The sequence below is a fragment of the Carassius carassius genome, chromosome 5, assembly GCF_963082965.1.
Source record: "Carassius carassius chromosome 5, fCarCar2.1, whole genome shotgun sequence".
Lineage (NCBI taxonomy): Eukaryota > Metazoa > Chordata > Actinopteri > Cypriniformes > Cyprinidae > Carassius > Carassius carassius.
Window position 1 is genome coordinate 33,909,054 of NC_081759.1, and position 17,531 is coordinate 33,926,584.

Consider the following 17,531-nt stretch of genomic DNA (forward strand, 5'->3'; position numbering starts at 1 on the left):
TACTGGTGCCAGGAGAATGCAGTGTGCATGGTTAGTTTTTAAAAACTAAAAGGTACAGTGCTCATAAATGGTTGCTGAGATAGTATTCCCACTTGAAATGGAACAGAAGCTTGGACCTGTAAACAGTATTCAATACATCACGTCTTAACAAGTACTGTATATCGTTTTTCATGATAATATTGCAAACAGCTTCCATATTTCATATCCATATTGGTGGAACTCTCTGTCCTAAAGTGGTACATAGAGACATTTACAGACCACTAACTTGATACTGTAATGATATTTTAGATATTGCCCTTGGCCACCGACGTGATTTATGGTTTGGCATTTAAGTATAATGTCCGCTTTATAATTCGACTCACCGGAACACTGTGTTAGATGTGCAGTCAGTACTAAATACAGTTTTTCTTTTTCATAAAACTTAAGACTACAGATCTAACTCAGTCTATTCCCTATATCCAAACACCTCACAAGTGAAAATGAGAAACATTAGCAGATAATGTCACAAGATGTGGCTCTAATTTAAACTGGGATACCAACACCTGCAGATGCTTTCAGAAAAATGCAGAATTGCTCCACATCCCATAACTTTTCTGAGCAATGAGATGTAAAGCACTGAATGTAATCTAGATTCAACCGGCTTCCATTATGAGGTCACTCAGCTGCTCTGGCACAAGAACAAGGCCCCTGCTCTTATGATTTGATATATAAAGAGAGGGAGAGATAGCTCAGGAAGCATAGTAGGGAAACATTGGTAGGTAATAAAGAAGAAAAGGAAACAGCTTTGTTAGTAAAACCATGTGTTCTCAGCAATAAAATACAGGAATCAATTAACTATTTGTGCTCGGTTGCCATACCTTCCTCTGATTTTACCAACAGGATGACCTTCATGCAATGTTTGAAAAAAAAAAAAATGGCTTCCAAAATTCTGAAGTCCATTGAAATAAAATAAAAATAGAAAGGAGGCATTTGCACTTCTGATGGCCCTTACAATTAGCATACCCAGATAATTTATACAAATCATTAATGCATTCGAAAAGCTGCTACATTCCATTATCAAATGCATCACTCCACCTCTTAACCATGGGAAAGACTTACACAGTATTTCCCTCCTGTGTGGCACAGCGAGAACACAACTAATGTAGCCTAATTACTCGCATATGCTGGGGGAGTAAACCAACTACCATGTACAAATGAAATATAGCACCAAACCTGTTTCACTCTCCTTGCCTTTCATTTAGATCCCAGCTAATGATGCCTTCCCACACAAGCTCACTAAATATGTAGATTCTAACAAGCATAAATACACTGAAACTCACCTCCATCCCTGCACCCTTGAGAAATGTGGAAGCTACACAAATGCACCTAGATGAACGCGGTGAACTGACAAACACCTCCACAAGCACACAAACCTATAATCAGCATACTACTGGCAAATTGTGCCGTCTCGGCACTTCTCTAGAGATGCTGGGAAATGGGATGGTTGTGCTGTTGGAATAGCCATGCATTCCTGCAACGACACTTTGAATAATTAAACAGTAGCCAGCATGTGCATCCCTCTCTCTCCTCACTCAACAAACTCTTCTAACAGATGGGAAGAGTGGTGCAGAGTGGAATCATCCAATCACTTTCTCATCATTTTTCTCACTGTCTCACTCCACATTGCCAAGACTAGATACAAGCTAAGTGTTTTAACATGTGATGGGGCGAGAGGTCAGGGGTGAACTAGAACTAAAAGAGATCACAACATTTGTTTTATGATAAGTGAAGTGGGTGTCTGAGGGCAATGTGCCAACATTTCAATGTGCTGGCCCAGTAGAAACTTTGTATATTTTTATCAAAATTTAATTTTGAATGCTGGTGTTGTTAAAAATCTGGTCTTGCATTAAAAGGGTAATATGATGTTGCTAAAAAGAACATTGTTTTGTTTATTTGATGTAATGAAATTTGTCTATGTGGTTTCAGGTTTAATAAACAATATTTTCTTAATGACTTTATTATATGACACCATAGCGCCATTTTGGAGAACATCTGCTGGACTCAAACTGCGTGTGCTCTTCTGTGTCAGCCGCGCTGCACAGATGCGCTGTTTTCATTTAAATCAAAAAGTGTAAATACAGGTAAAAAAATATCCATGTGTTGTGGCTGACAGAGAATAGCGTACATAGTTTGTGTTCAGCGGATGTTCTCCAAAATAGTGCTACGATGATGCGGAGAGACTGTTGAATAAAGTAGTTATTTTTGTTTTCTTCGCATACAAAAAGTATTCTCGTCGCTTCATAAAATTCTGATTGAACCATTGAAGGCAGATGGACTATTCTGACAATGTCTTTCATACTTTTCTGGACTTTGACAGTGCAATTTACTTGGCAGTCAATGGAACGGTCAAAAAGCCCCCCGGTTTTCATCCAAAATATCTAAAATTGTGTTCCGAAGATGAATGAAGCTTTTACAGGTTTGGAACAACATTGGGGGTAATTGATTAATGACAGAATTTTCATTTTGGGGTGAAGTAGCCCTTTAATGTAATGCTCAAATGACAAGAAATTGCAATGAATCTGCACAAAAGAGATGCCCCACAACTAACATTAAACATCAAATCTACAATACGTTAAACAGGCACTGATGGTGCTAAAGATGAGCCAGGAAGAGACAGCATCCCTCATTTCCTCATTTATTTTGTTATAGCAATAGTTACTGGCACACATTCAAACACTGTTCAATTATTTACTGTAAATGGCTTGTTTCCAAGTATCAAAGTACAGTCAGAGGCCCCCCATCACTGACCGCGTTGGCTTGTTTTATAATCTATCCTTTGTTAAAGATGGTAACAAGGATTAAAGCAGGTAAAGCGATACCACATCCCACACCTTCACAGCTGAACCTTAAAAATGCCTATGCTTGTCCATTCTCTGGAATTCATTTGCGCTTCTTTGAACTCCAATTGTTCTGCATTAATACCTTCTGCCTAAGAGCGGGGCACAACCAATTACCTAGGATTTTTTTTTAACTGAACCGATTAAAAACAACAAAGCTACTCAGTTGGAGAGAATTAAGATATGAATAATAAATATTGGGAAGCACTAAAGTATGAGATGCCAGAATCTTTCACCTTGCCTCATGCCAGTTTGTCTGATGGTGTAGTAGCATGTACATCTGAGAGCATCTCTCATGTTTTCAGCTATGTGACAAAAATGGGGGAAAGGAGATCCCAAGGGAACTCAGAGAGAAGCATTTTAACCATATTAACTAAAGCAGATGCTTTAACCAAGACTGCTGGACGAAAGCCTGTGGTGGTCCAGAAGAAGAGGCGGATAACTAGTGACTCAGATGAACAACATGAAAACACGAGCAGATGTAAAAACAATAACTGCCCAAATGTGGACTCAAATACACACTGGCATATAGATTGAAAGTGCGAGGCTTTACAAAGGCAGCATGGGTAATGGAGAGTGGAGATAACAAACCCTGGAGCTGTTCTTGCACTGCTGTTTTCAGGCGTCTGTTCAGATCCAGGAATGACTGCTTTTGCCCTGAATGACACTGAATTCAGCAGACCACTTTGGTGTGCTACACTAATTTAGTAAAAAGCAAGTACAATTTGTTCTTGAGTGCCTCAGCACAGATTATCCAGAACACCCGTGTGTGACATGACCCCTTTCTCTCGCTTTTTCGTGTCCTCCTCTTCGTTAACTCGCTTACAAACTGTGTTATTTTTGATGATTTGATTTCTTTAAGACCATCATCTCACACTGTCCTCACTGCCATTTAAGAGTTTTTGTCATTGACAGCTAGAATTTATGTAAGCTTGTAGTGTGAACTAAACAGTGAGTCATATACATTTTGAAAATGCTCAACATCTGCCATTGGCATTCAGCTTTTAAAATCTCCGCATTATAAATTCATTAACACTTAATGAGCAAGTCTCTAAATTAGTCGCACTAGCAAACATTTTAGCTCCAAATGGAAATCGACCAAAATGTCCCAGCTGATCCATTCCAAATGTTCGAGACCTTTTAGAACTGAAAACTCCCCCTGCAGTACAAAAAGGCCATTTATTGGAACTAAGCTGCAAAACGAGAGGAGAAGGGAGGATATTATTATTTAGAAGAGGAAGATATAGCACATTATTCCAGATGGTATAACTAACAAGCAAGATGTGGGGGAAGTTTGCCAAACTTGGTGCGGTTTCGGCCATGGGGTAACCTCAACATCTGTGTACTGTACAGCCTTCCAAAAAAATCTCAGTGTTAGAGTGACTAAGGTTTCTTTTAATTAAGATACCATATCATATCAGTCTGACCATCACAGTTTGTGCTGTACATTTCACTGGTTAGTCAACCTGTCAATGTCATGCATGCTTTCTACAGAGTAACATATTAGACCTGACAGAAAATCTTAAATCTGGAATTAAACATCTCACAAATGCACACCTCATTCAATACATTTAAAAATGAGACTCCATAACATCAAATTGTAATCACAAAGCTCTAAATTATAAATCCTTGACTATATTTATCAAAGAAAATAAAAATATATGATAAACTTTGTAATAGTTATTTTATTTATTGGCTTTCGAATGCAATAACTCCATAAAACATTAGCAAAAATACAGAAAAACATCATGTGTCCCAGTCTGACCCTAAGCATCATCACACACATATAAACACACAAGTTTTTGTATAATCTGGGCCTCCCTCCAGTACAACTGCAGGTGGTCTCAAGATTTAATTAGACATTTACATGTCAGCCTGTGAGACAACTGGGAAGCTTGTAGATCTATAGCCTCACACTGCGTAGCTCTAATTGGCATAGGGCTGTCATTTTAGCACGGTTCCCACATTCAGTCTGTGTCTTTGGACACAGAAGAAATTTGAATCTTTACACTCTAAAGCTGGAAATAAAGAACACCTCACAAGTAATGCTGTTGTCAGGTTTCCCTATTTGGCTCCCACACGGCCTATGTAGTGCAGTTCAGCCCATATCCAAACAGTCTGAATAGGCATCCTACACATAGTAGCCCATCTGAGAAAGTCAACTAGGTTGAAGCAACAATAGAGACATGGAGGAAACTCACTGGAAATGATCAAACTCACTGGAAACGAGTATTTTCTCTGTTCAAAGCATGATACTAAAGTGCTGCTTTGCCAAGTCTGACACTGTCAAGCATCACCCCGCTAAACAGATGAATTACAGAGAGACGTTTGGTGACAGCTGATTCAAGAAAACTGCAGTGATGGCATGGTGAATTCTGAAGGTTGTTAATGGTCATTTACAGCATGTGGACAAATGAAAAACTGACTAACTGATTGACTCGGTGAAGAAGCCTCTCAAAGGCTCACAATCATGTTGGTTGGGTCCAATCACTTCACAAAACTCCGAATGACGTACATAAATGTGCCAGCCAAATAAAAAGAACAAACAGTCTCACTAAAGTAGGCTTTAAAGTAGGTTCTAGTGACTTTATGACGACTGAGAGTGACAATAGTGTCATGGAAAATCAGCCTTATGAATATTTGCATTGATTGACAAGCAAACAAAAAACAAAACGATAATAAAACTGTAGGTCTACTGAATTTTAATTATATATTGGAAGCATGATAATAATAATAATAATAATAAAAAAAAACATACAAAATAAAAATATTTTTTGTTTAAGCCCAATAAATATGTTCGCTGTATCACGCTCAACAGTAACTAAATGTTTGATTCTTTCTGAGCAAACTAGTCCGAATAGTGTTATCACGACAAAACACCATAATTTCATTTTCATTGAAAAGCCCTTATTAGTAATTTAAGTCAAAACGTATTAAAAAAAAAAGTTACTAGCAAGCTAGTTATGTATACAAAGTGTCGTCATCAGCCCCATTACAGCCTTGACCTCAGGAACTGTCACTGATACAGTACTGACAGAATTATTTCTTTGTTTTACATTCGTCAACTGCAAGGAAACAATGTCAAGAGGTGTGATGAGATGTGATAGTTTCGTGTATCATCAGCACATGAGTCTCCATGAGACGTGCTGCAGAGACTCACCTAACTTTTGCGGCAACAGAAGAAATCGCATCATTCCTTAAATTCTTCTTCTTGGACACGGCAGTTCCCATGCTGCAGTGAAACCACCAGTGTGTAAAAGCAGCTCATTCCACTCCTCATCTGCAGTGGAGGAAAGAAATGCACAATACAAACAAGTCATGCACTTGTTTGTGGAGATATGATGTGGAGATATGATCTCCTCCTCTCTCCTCTTACGCCTGATTCAAACTGCTGCTCAGGGTCTGTGTCAGATGTTCCGTTTGCTCCTCATGTTTAGGAACGCGACGTCCAGCTGAATTTTACTACGTGAAGTTGATGTTCAGAGTTTGAGCTAGTACAGCAATGTGAAGAAGGGGGCGCTGCTAGTACGCCAGAATGTGTGTGCTCACGTGCTCACGCGCAGCGCACTTGCTCATTCTCGCTCTCTCTCTCTCTCCCTCTCCTCAGTTTCCCATATTGATCCAGATAAAACGACAGTGGACATTACGGAAACTAGTGCCATATAAGGGAGAGGTGGCTCAGATTGTCATGTGGCGTCAGCTTAAAAGTGGGGGAAAAAACGAACTACGGGTACAGTGTGTTTATTTATGAAAGTCAGCAAAACAATTTTGTATACAAAAAAATAAATTAAAAAAAAAAATAAAATAATAATAATAAATAAAAAACCTTCCACTGGAAATTTGCAACAGCGGCCTGTATTGTTCAAGAAAAAGACGCAGTTCATTGGCCCCAATAGCTATTGTGGTATTTTTAACAGAATTTAATAAATTTGTAAAACAGCAAAAATGTAAAAGGTAAAAAAAACAGAAGTACTAATCAATTTTTTTTCTGACCAGCAGATATGTAAATAATAAAATTAAAAAACTTTCCTCATTAAACTACCATTTAGTAAATTTAGTAGTATAATAGTAAATTTCACAAAAGAAACTGACAAAGAAACAGCAAGCAACCCATTGAACTTAATGTGAATATTTAAATAGAAAGTCTGAAACAGTGCTTTATTGTAAAATTACTCCGAAAATCATTTTTTACAACTTTAAAAAATATGTTTGCAGACACAACCATGTTGTTGTACAACCACTTTCATTTAGAATTTAATTCAAACAACAAATTACAACAAAATAAGTCTTTGTTGGCATCCTTTTTCTTTGTGTAGAGGTTGAATTTCCTTTATTGTTTGTTCAGAAAGGTCATCTCTCTTTTAAAGCTGCAGTCAGAAAACCAAGTGTGGTTTACCTGCCTCAGCATGACCACTTTCCTTACCATTTCTGAAAAAGAAGATAAAGGCTAACTGAAAAATGTTCATGCTACAACCTTTACATAAGACAAAGAAAGCAGAAGATATCCTTAGTTGGCTTTAACAGTCCTGTTACAGGAATACTAAGTGGTTAATTGTAATATTTTGGAAATGGAGAAGTATTTTATTCAGTTTATAAGCTGAGGAAACATAAATAGGATATGATAAAAAGTTTTATATGCACTTCCCTTTACACTCTTAAAAATAAAGGTGCTTGATATTGAAAATTGGTGTGTCATACCATATTATATTAATGTATTATCTTAATTGTGAATAAACTGGTTTGTAGTTCAAACAGATTTACCATTTACAGTACTTTTTCCCCCTATAGTGTGGCTAATGAACTGGAAGTCTTGCCCATAGGCTTATTTCTTCACTGAATTAAAAGGTGGATAAAAAAGGTAAGAGAGAGATGGTTCTTTAAAGATCATTTTACTGAATGGTTGTTTGTAGAACCAAAAATTGTTCATCTATGGCACTGCGGTGAAGAAACCTTTTTAGCACCTTTATTTTTAAGAGTGTAGGTGTAGTTCAAATGCAAACCAATAATATTAGACATACAAACCACAACAAAAGCTTCAGAATTGCTTTATAGCTTACTCAGTTTTATTTTGATGTTGTTGTGGCTCATCTGAATGCTGTTTTCTTCTGCATCGCAGTGTACGGGCCGAGAAGGCGTAAAGAAAGGGGTTCACACAACTGTTGATGAAGAAAAGAGCCCCGGTAACATTATTGCTGACATCTGATTCCCATGACAATGCCATTAAGACCAAGTTGTTGACCATACAGGGGGTGCTGAATATGAAGAAGGCCATTACGACTCTGACGGCCAGTTTTGTCAGCCTTTGGCTTTTGAAGGAAGCTGACTGACTTATCCGTTGATGAAGTCGAAGGTAGAAGAACAACAGGCTGAAGAGAGGCACAACAAACATCAATAGAGTCTCTACAAGTAAGACAGCTACTTGTTCTTGTTTATTTGTATAATCCTGATAACAGTGTAAAAGCCTGTCCTTCTTCTTCTTCACGTTTCGGAAATAAAGAGCATAAGAACCCAGGGCTCCACTGAATGTCCATATCCCAAAAATCAGCCCCTTTTGGCCCTTCTGTCCAAGTTTTGCCCATCTCTGTGGATACAGCACCTGCAGGTACCTTTGCACACTCAACAAGGTGACAGAAAGCACACTACTGTAGAGGCTCCAGTAAACTACATAAGAAATTAACTTACAAAGACCGTGACCAAAAACCCAGCCATTCAGGAGGGCATAGATCCACACAGGCAGAGAAATCAGACTCAATAGATCCGAGACAGCCAGACTCAGCATCAGTTTGGGGGTAAAACTGCCCTCCTTTAAATGTTGGGTGAGCATGACCAGCCCCGCTATATTACCTGGTACACCCAGAGCACAGCACAATCCCAGAACAGTGCTGGATACTATCATTGAGGTATGGGCAGACAGAGAGCTGTTAGAAATGTTCTGGTACTCCATTGTCATCTGCCAAGTGGTGATGTGAAGATATGAAGATTGAGGTTTGCTCAGTAATAGTGAGAAAGTAGTTTCAGGAAGTGAACTTGAATGTCGTCACGTGGAACGATTTGCCAAAGTGTGAAAAAAAAAAAAACATGTGCAGACTGTGCAGTTAAAAGTAACTGATTTGCATACTTTTTTTATGTCAATCTGGCAATATAAGGCTGTGCATGAATGCAGTATTTGTTTTAATCTTAGTATTTCCTTCTTAAAATGTTAATGTATTAAAGTGATGTGTGTTTATAAGCTGTTAGCATGTTTGTTGTGGTTGAAGCTGTAACCAGACTGACCTTTAACATGTAGCACATTTCCCAGGGTAAGCAGCCACTGTAGCATATGTATGCACCCTCATAGTCTAGAAATATAATTTCAACCAGAAAAGCATAGAAACTAAAGATGCACAATATATCAGATCAGTATCGCCCATCATTAGTTATGAGTTATTAGATTCATTTTGCCATCATATAACAGTTCATTTTAACAGATCTTAACATAAATAAAGTTTATACAGGAACTCTTTGATTTAGATTTGTTTTCTTAACAAAATATAGTGTTTTTTTTTTTGTTTTTTTATCAGCTGCTGAAATACTCTACAAAAACAGTCTGTGATTGTGTAAAAGTATATGAACAAAATAGCATGCTTGTATATTTTGTGTTTTCATTAGCATTATGTCTACAGTATTATAATTATGCAGTAGTTCCCCTTAAGTAGTGCTTGTGCATTTCCCCCTATTATGTTATGGATTTTGTACTTAGATTTTCAGACATGTGTCGGCTTATCAGAGTGATAATATCCATAAATCTGAATAAACCATCTAAAAAAGCAAAGGCAATGTCATTAACTGCTCATTTTAACTGCATGTGTCTTCATGTTTTTACAAAGCAATGGCCTTCAACCTAATGTCAGCCTTATTCTTAAATGGCAAACATAAATCCAAGGCCGTGGGAATAAAATGGTAATAAACTACATTTTGAACATCTGGATGGGTTCTGTTCTGAGGTCAGGACAATGCTAAGAGACAGTATATTCATGCAGAATTGCTTCACCTGTTTCCTGCATCGTGTACAAGTGTAGTCTATAAAGTACACTTGCTAATACATCCACCCAGAAGGCTGATGCAGTGATCTGATAAATCCCTCTAGCACACAGAGAGCTGGAATCACTGGGAATGCAAAACAGGAACGTTTATCACCTTCTCTATAGGGGTACTGACTTATTTATTTCCTCAGATGATTTCATACATAAATGTGCCAGAGGACATTTCTAAGGCAGCGACAAAGCACTTAACCTTCACTGATGCAGTAAATGGCATGACTGCTGTAGAAATAATTATAGGGTATGGAGGAATATCGTGTACAACCCGAATTCCGGAAATGTTGGGACGTTTTTTAAATTTTAATAAAATGAAAACTAAAAGACTTTCAAATCCCATGAGCCAATATTTTATTCACAATAGAACATAGATAACATAGCAAATGTTTAAACTGAGAAAGTTTACAATTTTATGCACAAAATGAGCTCATTTCAATTTTGATTTCTGCTACAGGTCTCAAAATAGTTGGGACGGGGCATGTTTACCATGGTGTAGCATCTCCTTTTCTTTTCAAAACAGTTTGAAGACGTCTGGGCATTGAGGCTATGAGTTGCTGGAGTTTTGCTGTTGGAATTTGGTCCCATTCTTGCCTTATATAGATTTCCAGCTGCTGAAGAGTTCGTGGTCGTCTTTGACGTATTTTTCGTTTAATGATGCGCCAAATGTTCTCTATAGGTGAAAGATCTGGACTGCAGGCAGGCCAGGTTAGCACCCGGACTCTTCTACGACGAAGCCATGCTGTTGTTATAGCTGCAGTATGTGGTATTGAATTGTCCTGCTGAAATAAACAAGGCCTTCCCTGAAATAGACGTTGTTTGGAGGGAAGCATATGTTGCTCTAAAACCTTTATATACCTTTCAGCATTCACAGAGCCTTCCAAAACATGCAAGCTGCCCATACCGTATGCACTTATGCACCCCCATACCATCAGAGATGCTGGCTTTTGAACTGAACGCTGATAACATGCTGGAAGGTCTCCCTCCTCTTTAGCCCGGAGGACACGGCGTCCGTGATTTCCAACAAGAATGTCAAATTTGGACTCGTCTGACCATAAAACACTATTCCACTTTGAAATAGTCCATTTTAAATGAGCCTTGGCCCACAGGACACGACGGCGCTTCTGGACCATGTTCACATATGGCTTCCTTTTTGCATGATAGAGCTTTAGTTGGCATCTGCTGATGGCACGGCGGATTGTGTTTACCGACAGTGGTTTCTGAAAGTATTCCTGGGCCCATTTAGTAATGTCATTGACACAATCATGCCGATGAGTGATGCAGTGTCGTCTGAGAGCCCGAAGACCACGGGCATCCAATAAAGGTCTCCGGCCTTGTCCCTTACGCACAGAGATTTCTCCAGTTTCTCTGAATCTTTTGATGATGTTATGCACTGTAGATGATGAGATTTGCAAAGCCTTTGCAATTTGACATTGAGGAACATTGTTTTTAAAGTTTTCCACAATTTTTTTACGCAGTCTTTCACAGATTGGAGAGCCTCTGCCCATCTTTACTTCTAAGAGACTCTGCTTCTCTAAGACAAAGCTTTTATAGCTAGACAGACCTGATATCAATTAACTTAATTAATCACTAGATGTTCTCCCAGCTGAATCTTTTCAAAACTGCTTGCTTTTTTAGCCATTTGTTGCCCCCGTGCCAACTTTTTTGAGACCTGTAGCAGGCATTAAATTTTAAATGAGCTAATTAAGTGGATAAAAGTGTAAAATTTCTCAGTTTAAACATTTGCTACGTTATCTATGTTCTATTGTGAATAAAATATTGGCTCATGTGATTTGAAATTCCTTTAGTTTTCATTTTATTACAATTTAAAAAAACGTCCCAACTTTTCCGGAATTCGGGTTGTATGATATAGGCCTAAGTATGTTTTAACTAGAACGCACAATATGCATAAGGCATACAGTTTATAAAAAAAACATTCCATATGTTAATGGAGATGATGATTTTGCAATTGTACTGTCTTGATTAATGCTTAATTTGCTATAAACAGATATACTGTAACCTAAGTAGTAATAATGCTTTTGCTTTGCTTAAGAACAAAGATGTAACCCTGTGATTAATGCTATATGGAAAATGTATTGTGTAACTTCACTAACATTAAGAAAACTGCTTACTTGCATGAAATGTATGTAGTGACTGATTTAGAGTAGAAACACTTATGTATTAGAAATAGTTTTTATGATAAATGGACAATATAGTATTTAAGGTGTATTTCACAGACGGTTAAGAGGAAAAAGAAGAGGAAAAGGGCTAAAGCAATGCGAAGTAAACAACTGAAAGCCTCAGCAGAGGAGTTGGCAGCACTCCAGGTGATGACATCAGAAGAGCCAGCGTTCGACGTCTCTGTATAAAAGACTGAGAGAGAGACTCGACGGACGGATACTGAACAAGCACAGTATCCCTCGACGCCTGATACCAGCTGATTATACCTTGCTTTTGTAACTTTACTATTGTACTTTGATATAACTTTTGTTAACTTTAATAAAACTTGAATTTTATTATTGACAAGTTATGGTCTGCAAGAGTAGTAATTTAAGAGCCGTAAGTAAGAACTGACCACAGGGAAGTCTGCTGAGCAAGTTGTAAGTATTTTTGAAATGCTTGTAGTTTTGTCCAGAGTCGACTTTCCTTACCTACCTGAGAATAATAAATAAACAGTTAAAAGGTGTATAGATAAAGGAGACGCCATAAAACACATAAAAAAAGGAAAATAAATAATAGCTTGAAATAACTAACAGTGAACCATTTTTTCCCCTTTTTAAAGAAAGAAATGATTTAAAATAAAAATAAAAAACGTCTCTCTTTTTTGGAAATAATAAAAATACTTTGCGTACAGTACAATGCAAACACTCCACTTTGCTTTGCTGTGACTTGCGGCCCATACCGCTAAACAACCTCCAGCAAGGCAAGCAGGCATGTTATGATTACTCCTGCGGTTTGTTGGGACAAAATAATGAGATTCTGTTTTGGAATTGAGAAAATTTCAAATTGAGGCCTTTGTTTCGGCAAATATTATGCAGCAGGTTGAAACAAAACACACGTGCACACACAGAATGACAGAGAAAATGCTGTAAACAAGCTCAAATAAACTGGTGCCTGAAAGAGATGAGGTGTGGTGCATTTTTCTGCAATAATATAAAATTAATTTCACAGTGTCGGAGATGTCTCTGCTTTACTGTTTGCTGAACTGACAGTTATCCAAAGATAACTTAGTTCAAATGAGAGACCTAAGTCAGATTAAGCCGCATACTTGTCTTATTTCATTAACAGAATGGAGTGTGACTTTTACCATGACCTTGAAGTGCAGAGCATATTCACTGCAGGAGAACTTCAGATGCAATATATCTTGGCATATCGACTTACAAAGTCTTTCTTACTGAGCCAACACAATTGATTGATATGCATGTCAATAACTTTTTGAAAGGTGATCTGTTTGTTTGTATGAACCTAATGAGTAGATCCATGTGATTGGCTGGTGAGAAGCGCAAGGCGGGGCAAGTGGAGGAGCAATGGAACACATAAAGACACGTGAGGAAAAGAGGACAGATAATAAGTAGACAGATGGACATGGAAAGAGGTGAAAGGAGAAAAGAGAGACTGATGAGACAGCTAGAGGATAAATGAAGAAAGAATGAGGGAAATAACGAGTAGCCCATTAATTGGATTTGTGATACGCTTGATCAATGTCAGCATACATGTACAGTATGTGTCAAAAGTTTGGACACCTCTTACTGATTGTTGCTCATGACATTTTGATCCTTTTTTTTACTAAAGGCTTATGCTTTAATACTTAAAGGGGTCATATTACATTGCTAAAAATAACATTATTTTGTTTATTTGGTGTAATACATTGCATTTTGCAATGCATATGCATTTTAAGGTTAAAAAACACATTATTTTTTCACATACTGTACAGTATCGTTGCTCCTCTATGCCCCACATTTCTGAAACACATAGATTTTTACTAAGCTCATCGTTCTGAAAAGTGAGGTGTACGCTGATTGGCCGAATTTCCCAAGAGTGTGATGGAAATGTTACGCCCCTTACCATAATGTGATGCCTTGTGTCCCGGCGCGATGAGACAAAAACAATAAAAGCCATTACAAACGAGGCATTTGTTGCATAGGGACATAAGTACTGATTAAAATTTCTTTTTACTAGTGCTGTCAACGGTAACGCGTTAACGCATGCGATTAATTTTTGTCTGGTTTAACGTGTCAAAATATTTAACGCAATTAACCCAGCATCCGTATTTTCTGCCATCCGTTGGCTAGCTTTACATTATATGATCACTCTCTTATTCATTTAAATGCTTTTAAACATTTCAAGCACGGCAAGACAAAAGAGAATGCGCTGTCTGTGAATGCCCTTATGTGACACATACACACGTACACACACACACACACACACACACACACACACACACACACACACACACACACACACACACACACACAATGCATAGACAGGGCGCCAGAATCCATTTCTCTTAAACGCTTGAACTATAAATAAACATCCCAAAGTGCCAGTTTTGTCGATTATCCTCATAGGAGCGATCTTAAATGATTTATATAAAGTCTAAAATGAACAAAAAGAGTTGTGAGAGAATGAGGCGAGATCCATAGACAGTATATAAACGGTGAGATCCGCGTGTCTGTCTGCTCTTAAAGGGACAGCAGCCAATAAAGCTTCCTGTCAGTAAAGTTAAAGAACAAAGGGAACAGAGAAAATGACTCGCTGCTCTTGACTAAATAACTTTTGTAGCTTTAATAAGGATTAACTATTTAATTTATAGTTTATGCAGTGCAGACTGCATATAACTTTGAGAACTTTATTACATTTCTGTATATTTCCTAACTGTTAAGACAGGAAGGGCAGGAGTAAACATGACATTTATTATGGGTTTATGTTAGCATTGTTTTAAGTTTACTTAAATTAAAAACTGTTATATTTTTGAAGCCTAATAATAAATGTAAAAAAATAGAAAAAAATCAGTAGCTGTATTAATATCAGTAATACTGGCCTTCATTCATAAAAAGATGCCATTTAAACAAGTATTTAAAATATACTGTCTTTATGTTGTTTCTACATTAATTTGATTAACTGTGAAATTATTACATTAAAAATATATATTAAAACGTACAAAAACATTTTTTTTTTAATTGCGATTAATCACAGAAAAAATGTGTGATTAATCTAGTTAAAGTTTTTAATCGATTGACAGCACTACTTTTTACACGTTGTGTATGGCGCTGCATAAACATGTCTGCATTTGTGATCGGAGAAATGACAAACAACAAGCACTACTCTACACTGCTCAAAACTCGTTTGAATCATCAGTGGCAAAATTTTTTTAATATGAAAACATACTTACAGACTGTGAGTCAGAAGCGCCAGAATGTCCTTGCAAAGCTGGAACTGCCCCACTTTATACAAACAGACACCGGCATTGTTGGCTACTCTCCCAGGAAACAGTCCTAGTCCTCCATGAATATGAATATCTGAATATTTGGGTTGAACTGTTCCGAAAAAGTGTTGAACTTAACCACTGATTTCTAGTTGTTTCCTCTTTTGGAAGACCAAGCAAAGTAGTTTCACTTTCACAATGAAACACACAGCATCCCAATAACATGGCGCCAGCGGCAACAGCGAGAATAAGTTATGCCTACTTTCTTTGCATGAACATTTGGGCGCATTATACAAATCTTCCTAGATCATGACGTAGACATGGGGGGGGGGGGGGGGCGTTTAACGAGCCGTTTTAGGGGGGCGTGGTTGACTATTAACCTTTATAACGAATATCTCTTTGGATTTAAGACTTTAGTCTTTGCAACATTAAAGATCTTATTTATGCACCAAGAGCTTGTATCACTCCAAAGAAAAATCACTCCATCATATGACCCCTTTAAAATTGTTTTATTTGTTTTTTTTTCAAATAAATTCCATGTAGGAAACTCATTTAGTCAATTTTTGATCATTTGTGATAATTCTCACTGTTATTTTATTGTTGGTGTGGAAAAGCAAGCAAACAAACATGATTACAATAGCCAACTGAGGAAATATGAAAGGCTCAAAAGACTCAGTCTTCAGCCATAAAGTCAAAACAGTCAAACAGCAATATCAAGTAGAAAGTGCTTGAGGAATCGGCATCAACAAAGTCTTATTATCCAACCGAATTTTGCAAATCAAATCTTCTAGAACATTTTTCAATCAACAGTAAACAAGAAGCTCATTTTATCTCCCCCAAGATCTTGGTAAAAATATCCTCACTCTAATTTTCACACTCTTTCAGTCATGACACGACACACTTGATCCCATCAGTTTCCTCTGAGAAATCAAACCGAAATCCCATGGTAGCTGAGTGACCTAAATATCTCCAGGAGACTGGCAGCTTAACAGGTGATGGAGGAACAAAAGCCAAATGAATGAGATTACAGCTAGCTGGCAGGGTCTAAGACCTTACGGCCTTCTTGGCTGGTTCAATTGGCCTATGGATCAGGTGGCTATGACAAGGAGGCAGAAATGAAACTGAGATGTGCTCTCAACAAGTTTTGTTTAGAATTTTGCTGAAGGAGATCTACAATACCTAAGCTCTCCGTTTGCATTCCCATTTAACGCGATGGCAATACAATTTTAATTATAAATATTATTATATTTTATATTCTGTATAATTTTTTAAAGCATTCCAAAAATAATATTGTGTTAAAACAGCTAATGAAATATATTTAAATATTTGCAGAGGATGTCACTTAAAATAGAGTGTTGACACATTTGGTCACACTTTATTTTAAGGTTCAATTCTCGCTATTAACAAACCATCAGCTACAAATTGTGCCTCAGAAAACGTCTGATTTGCTCCTTATTAATAGTCAGGTATTTGTTAAGCTTAGGTATTGGGTAGATGTAGAATATGGTCATGCCGAATATGTGCTTTATAAGTACTAATAAACAGCCAATGTGTTAATAATATAGACATGCTAATAAGCAACTACTTAATAGTGAGAATAGGTCCCTATACTAAAGTATTACCACATATTTTTGTAGGCAAACCCAGAAGTTAGCATCGCCCTGATGGCTCTCTCAACAAAAACCCAATTGGTTAACACATGAAAAGTTCTAATAATAATAATAATTATTATTATCTAATAATAATATTTGCATTGTTTCCATGTCACCATGCACCATTAAGCTTCAAATAACTCTTTGATCTACTGACAGTCTCCATTCATTCATTTAGCTTTTGTATTCCTTGGAAAAAAAAGTCAAACCAATTTACATAAGGGTGAGTAAATGATGACAGGATTCTCAGTTTTGGGTTCCTATTGCTTTAGATGACAAGCAGGCCATCTGCATGTGGTGAAAACTGAGAGAAGACAACGTAAAATCTTGAACTTCGTGAACTTCACATCCCCCACATATTTATCACAGTTCACACACGGACCTGTTGTTATAAGATCACGCTTCTCAGAGATGCTGATGAGAAACAACCAGGACACTGAGAGGTGTTTTAACAACTCCCACATATCTCAGGGTCATCACCCTCGCAGAAGTGGGCTGTGTCTTA

General features: G+C 37.4%; 1 protein-coding gene across 1 annotated transcript; it reads right to left on the reverse strand.

Annotated features, from left to right (window-relative positions):
• Nucleotides 1-6,870: 6,870 nt before the first annotated feature.
• LOC132140435 (leukotriene B4 receptor 1-like) lies at nt 6,871-9,268 on the reverse strand. Its single transcript, XM_059549212.1, has 2 exons — nt 7,934-9,268; nt 6,871-7,304 (listed from the first exon to the last, which is right to left on the reverse strand). Exons 1-2 carry the CDS (start codon nt 8,824-8,826, stop codon nt 7,250-7,252), a joined length of 948 nt encoding a protein of 315 aa, XP_059405195.1. The 5' UTR covers nt 8,827-9,268; the 3' UTR covers nt 6,871-7,249.
• Nucleotides 9,269-17,531: the final 8,263 nt, after the last annotated feature.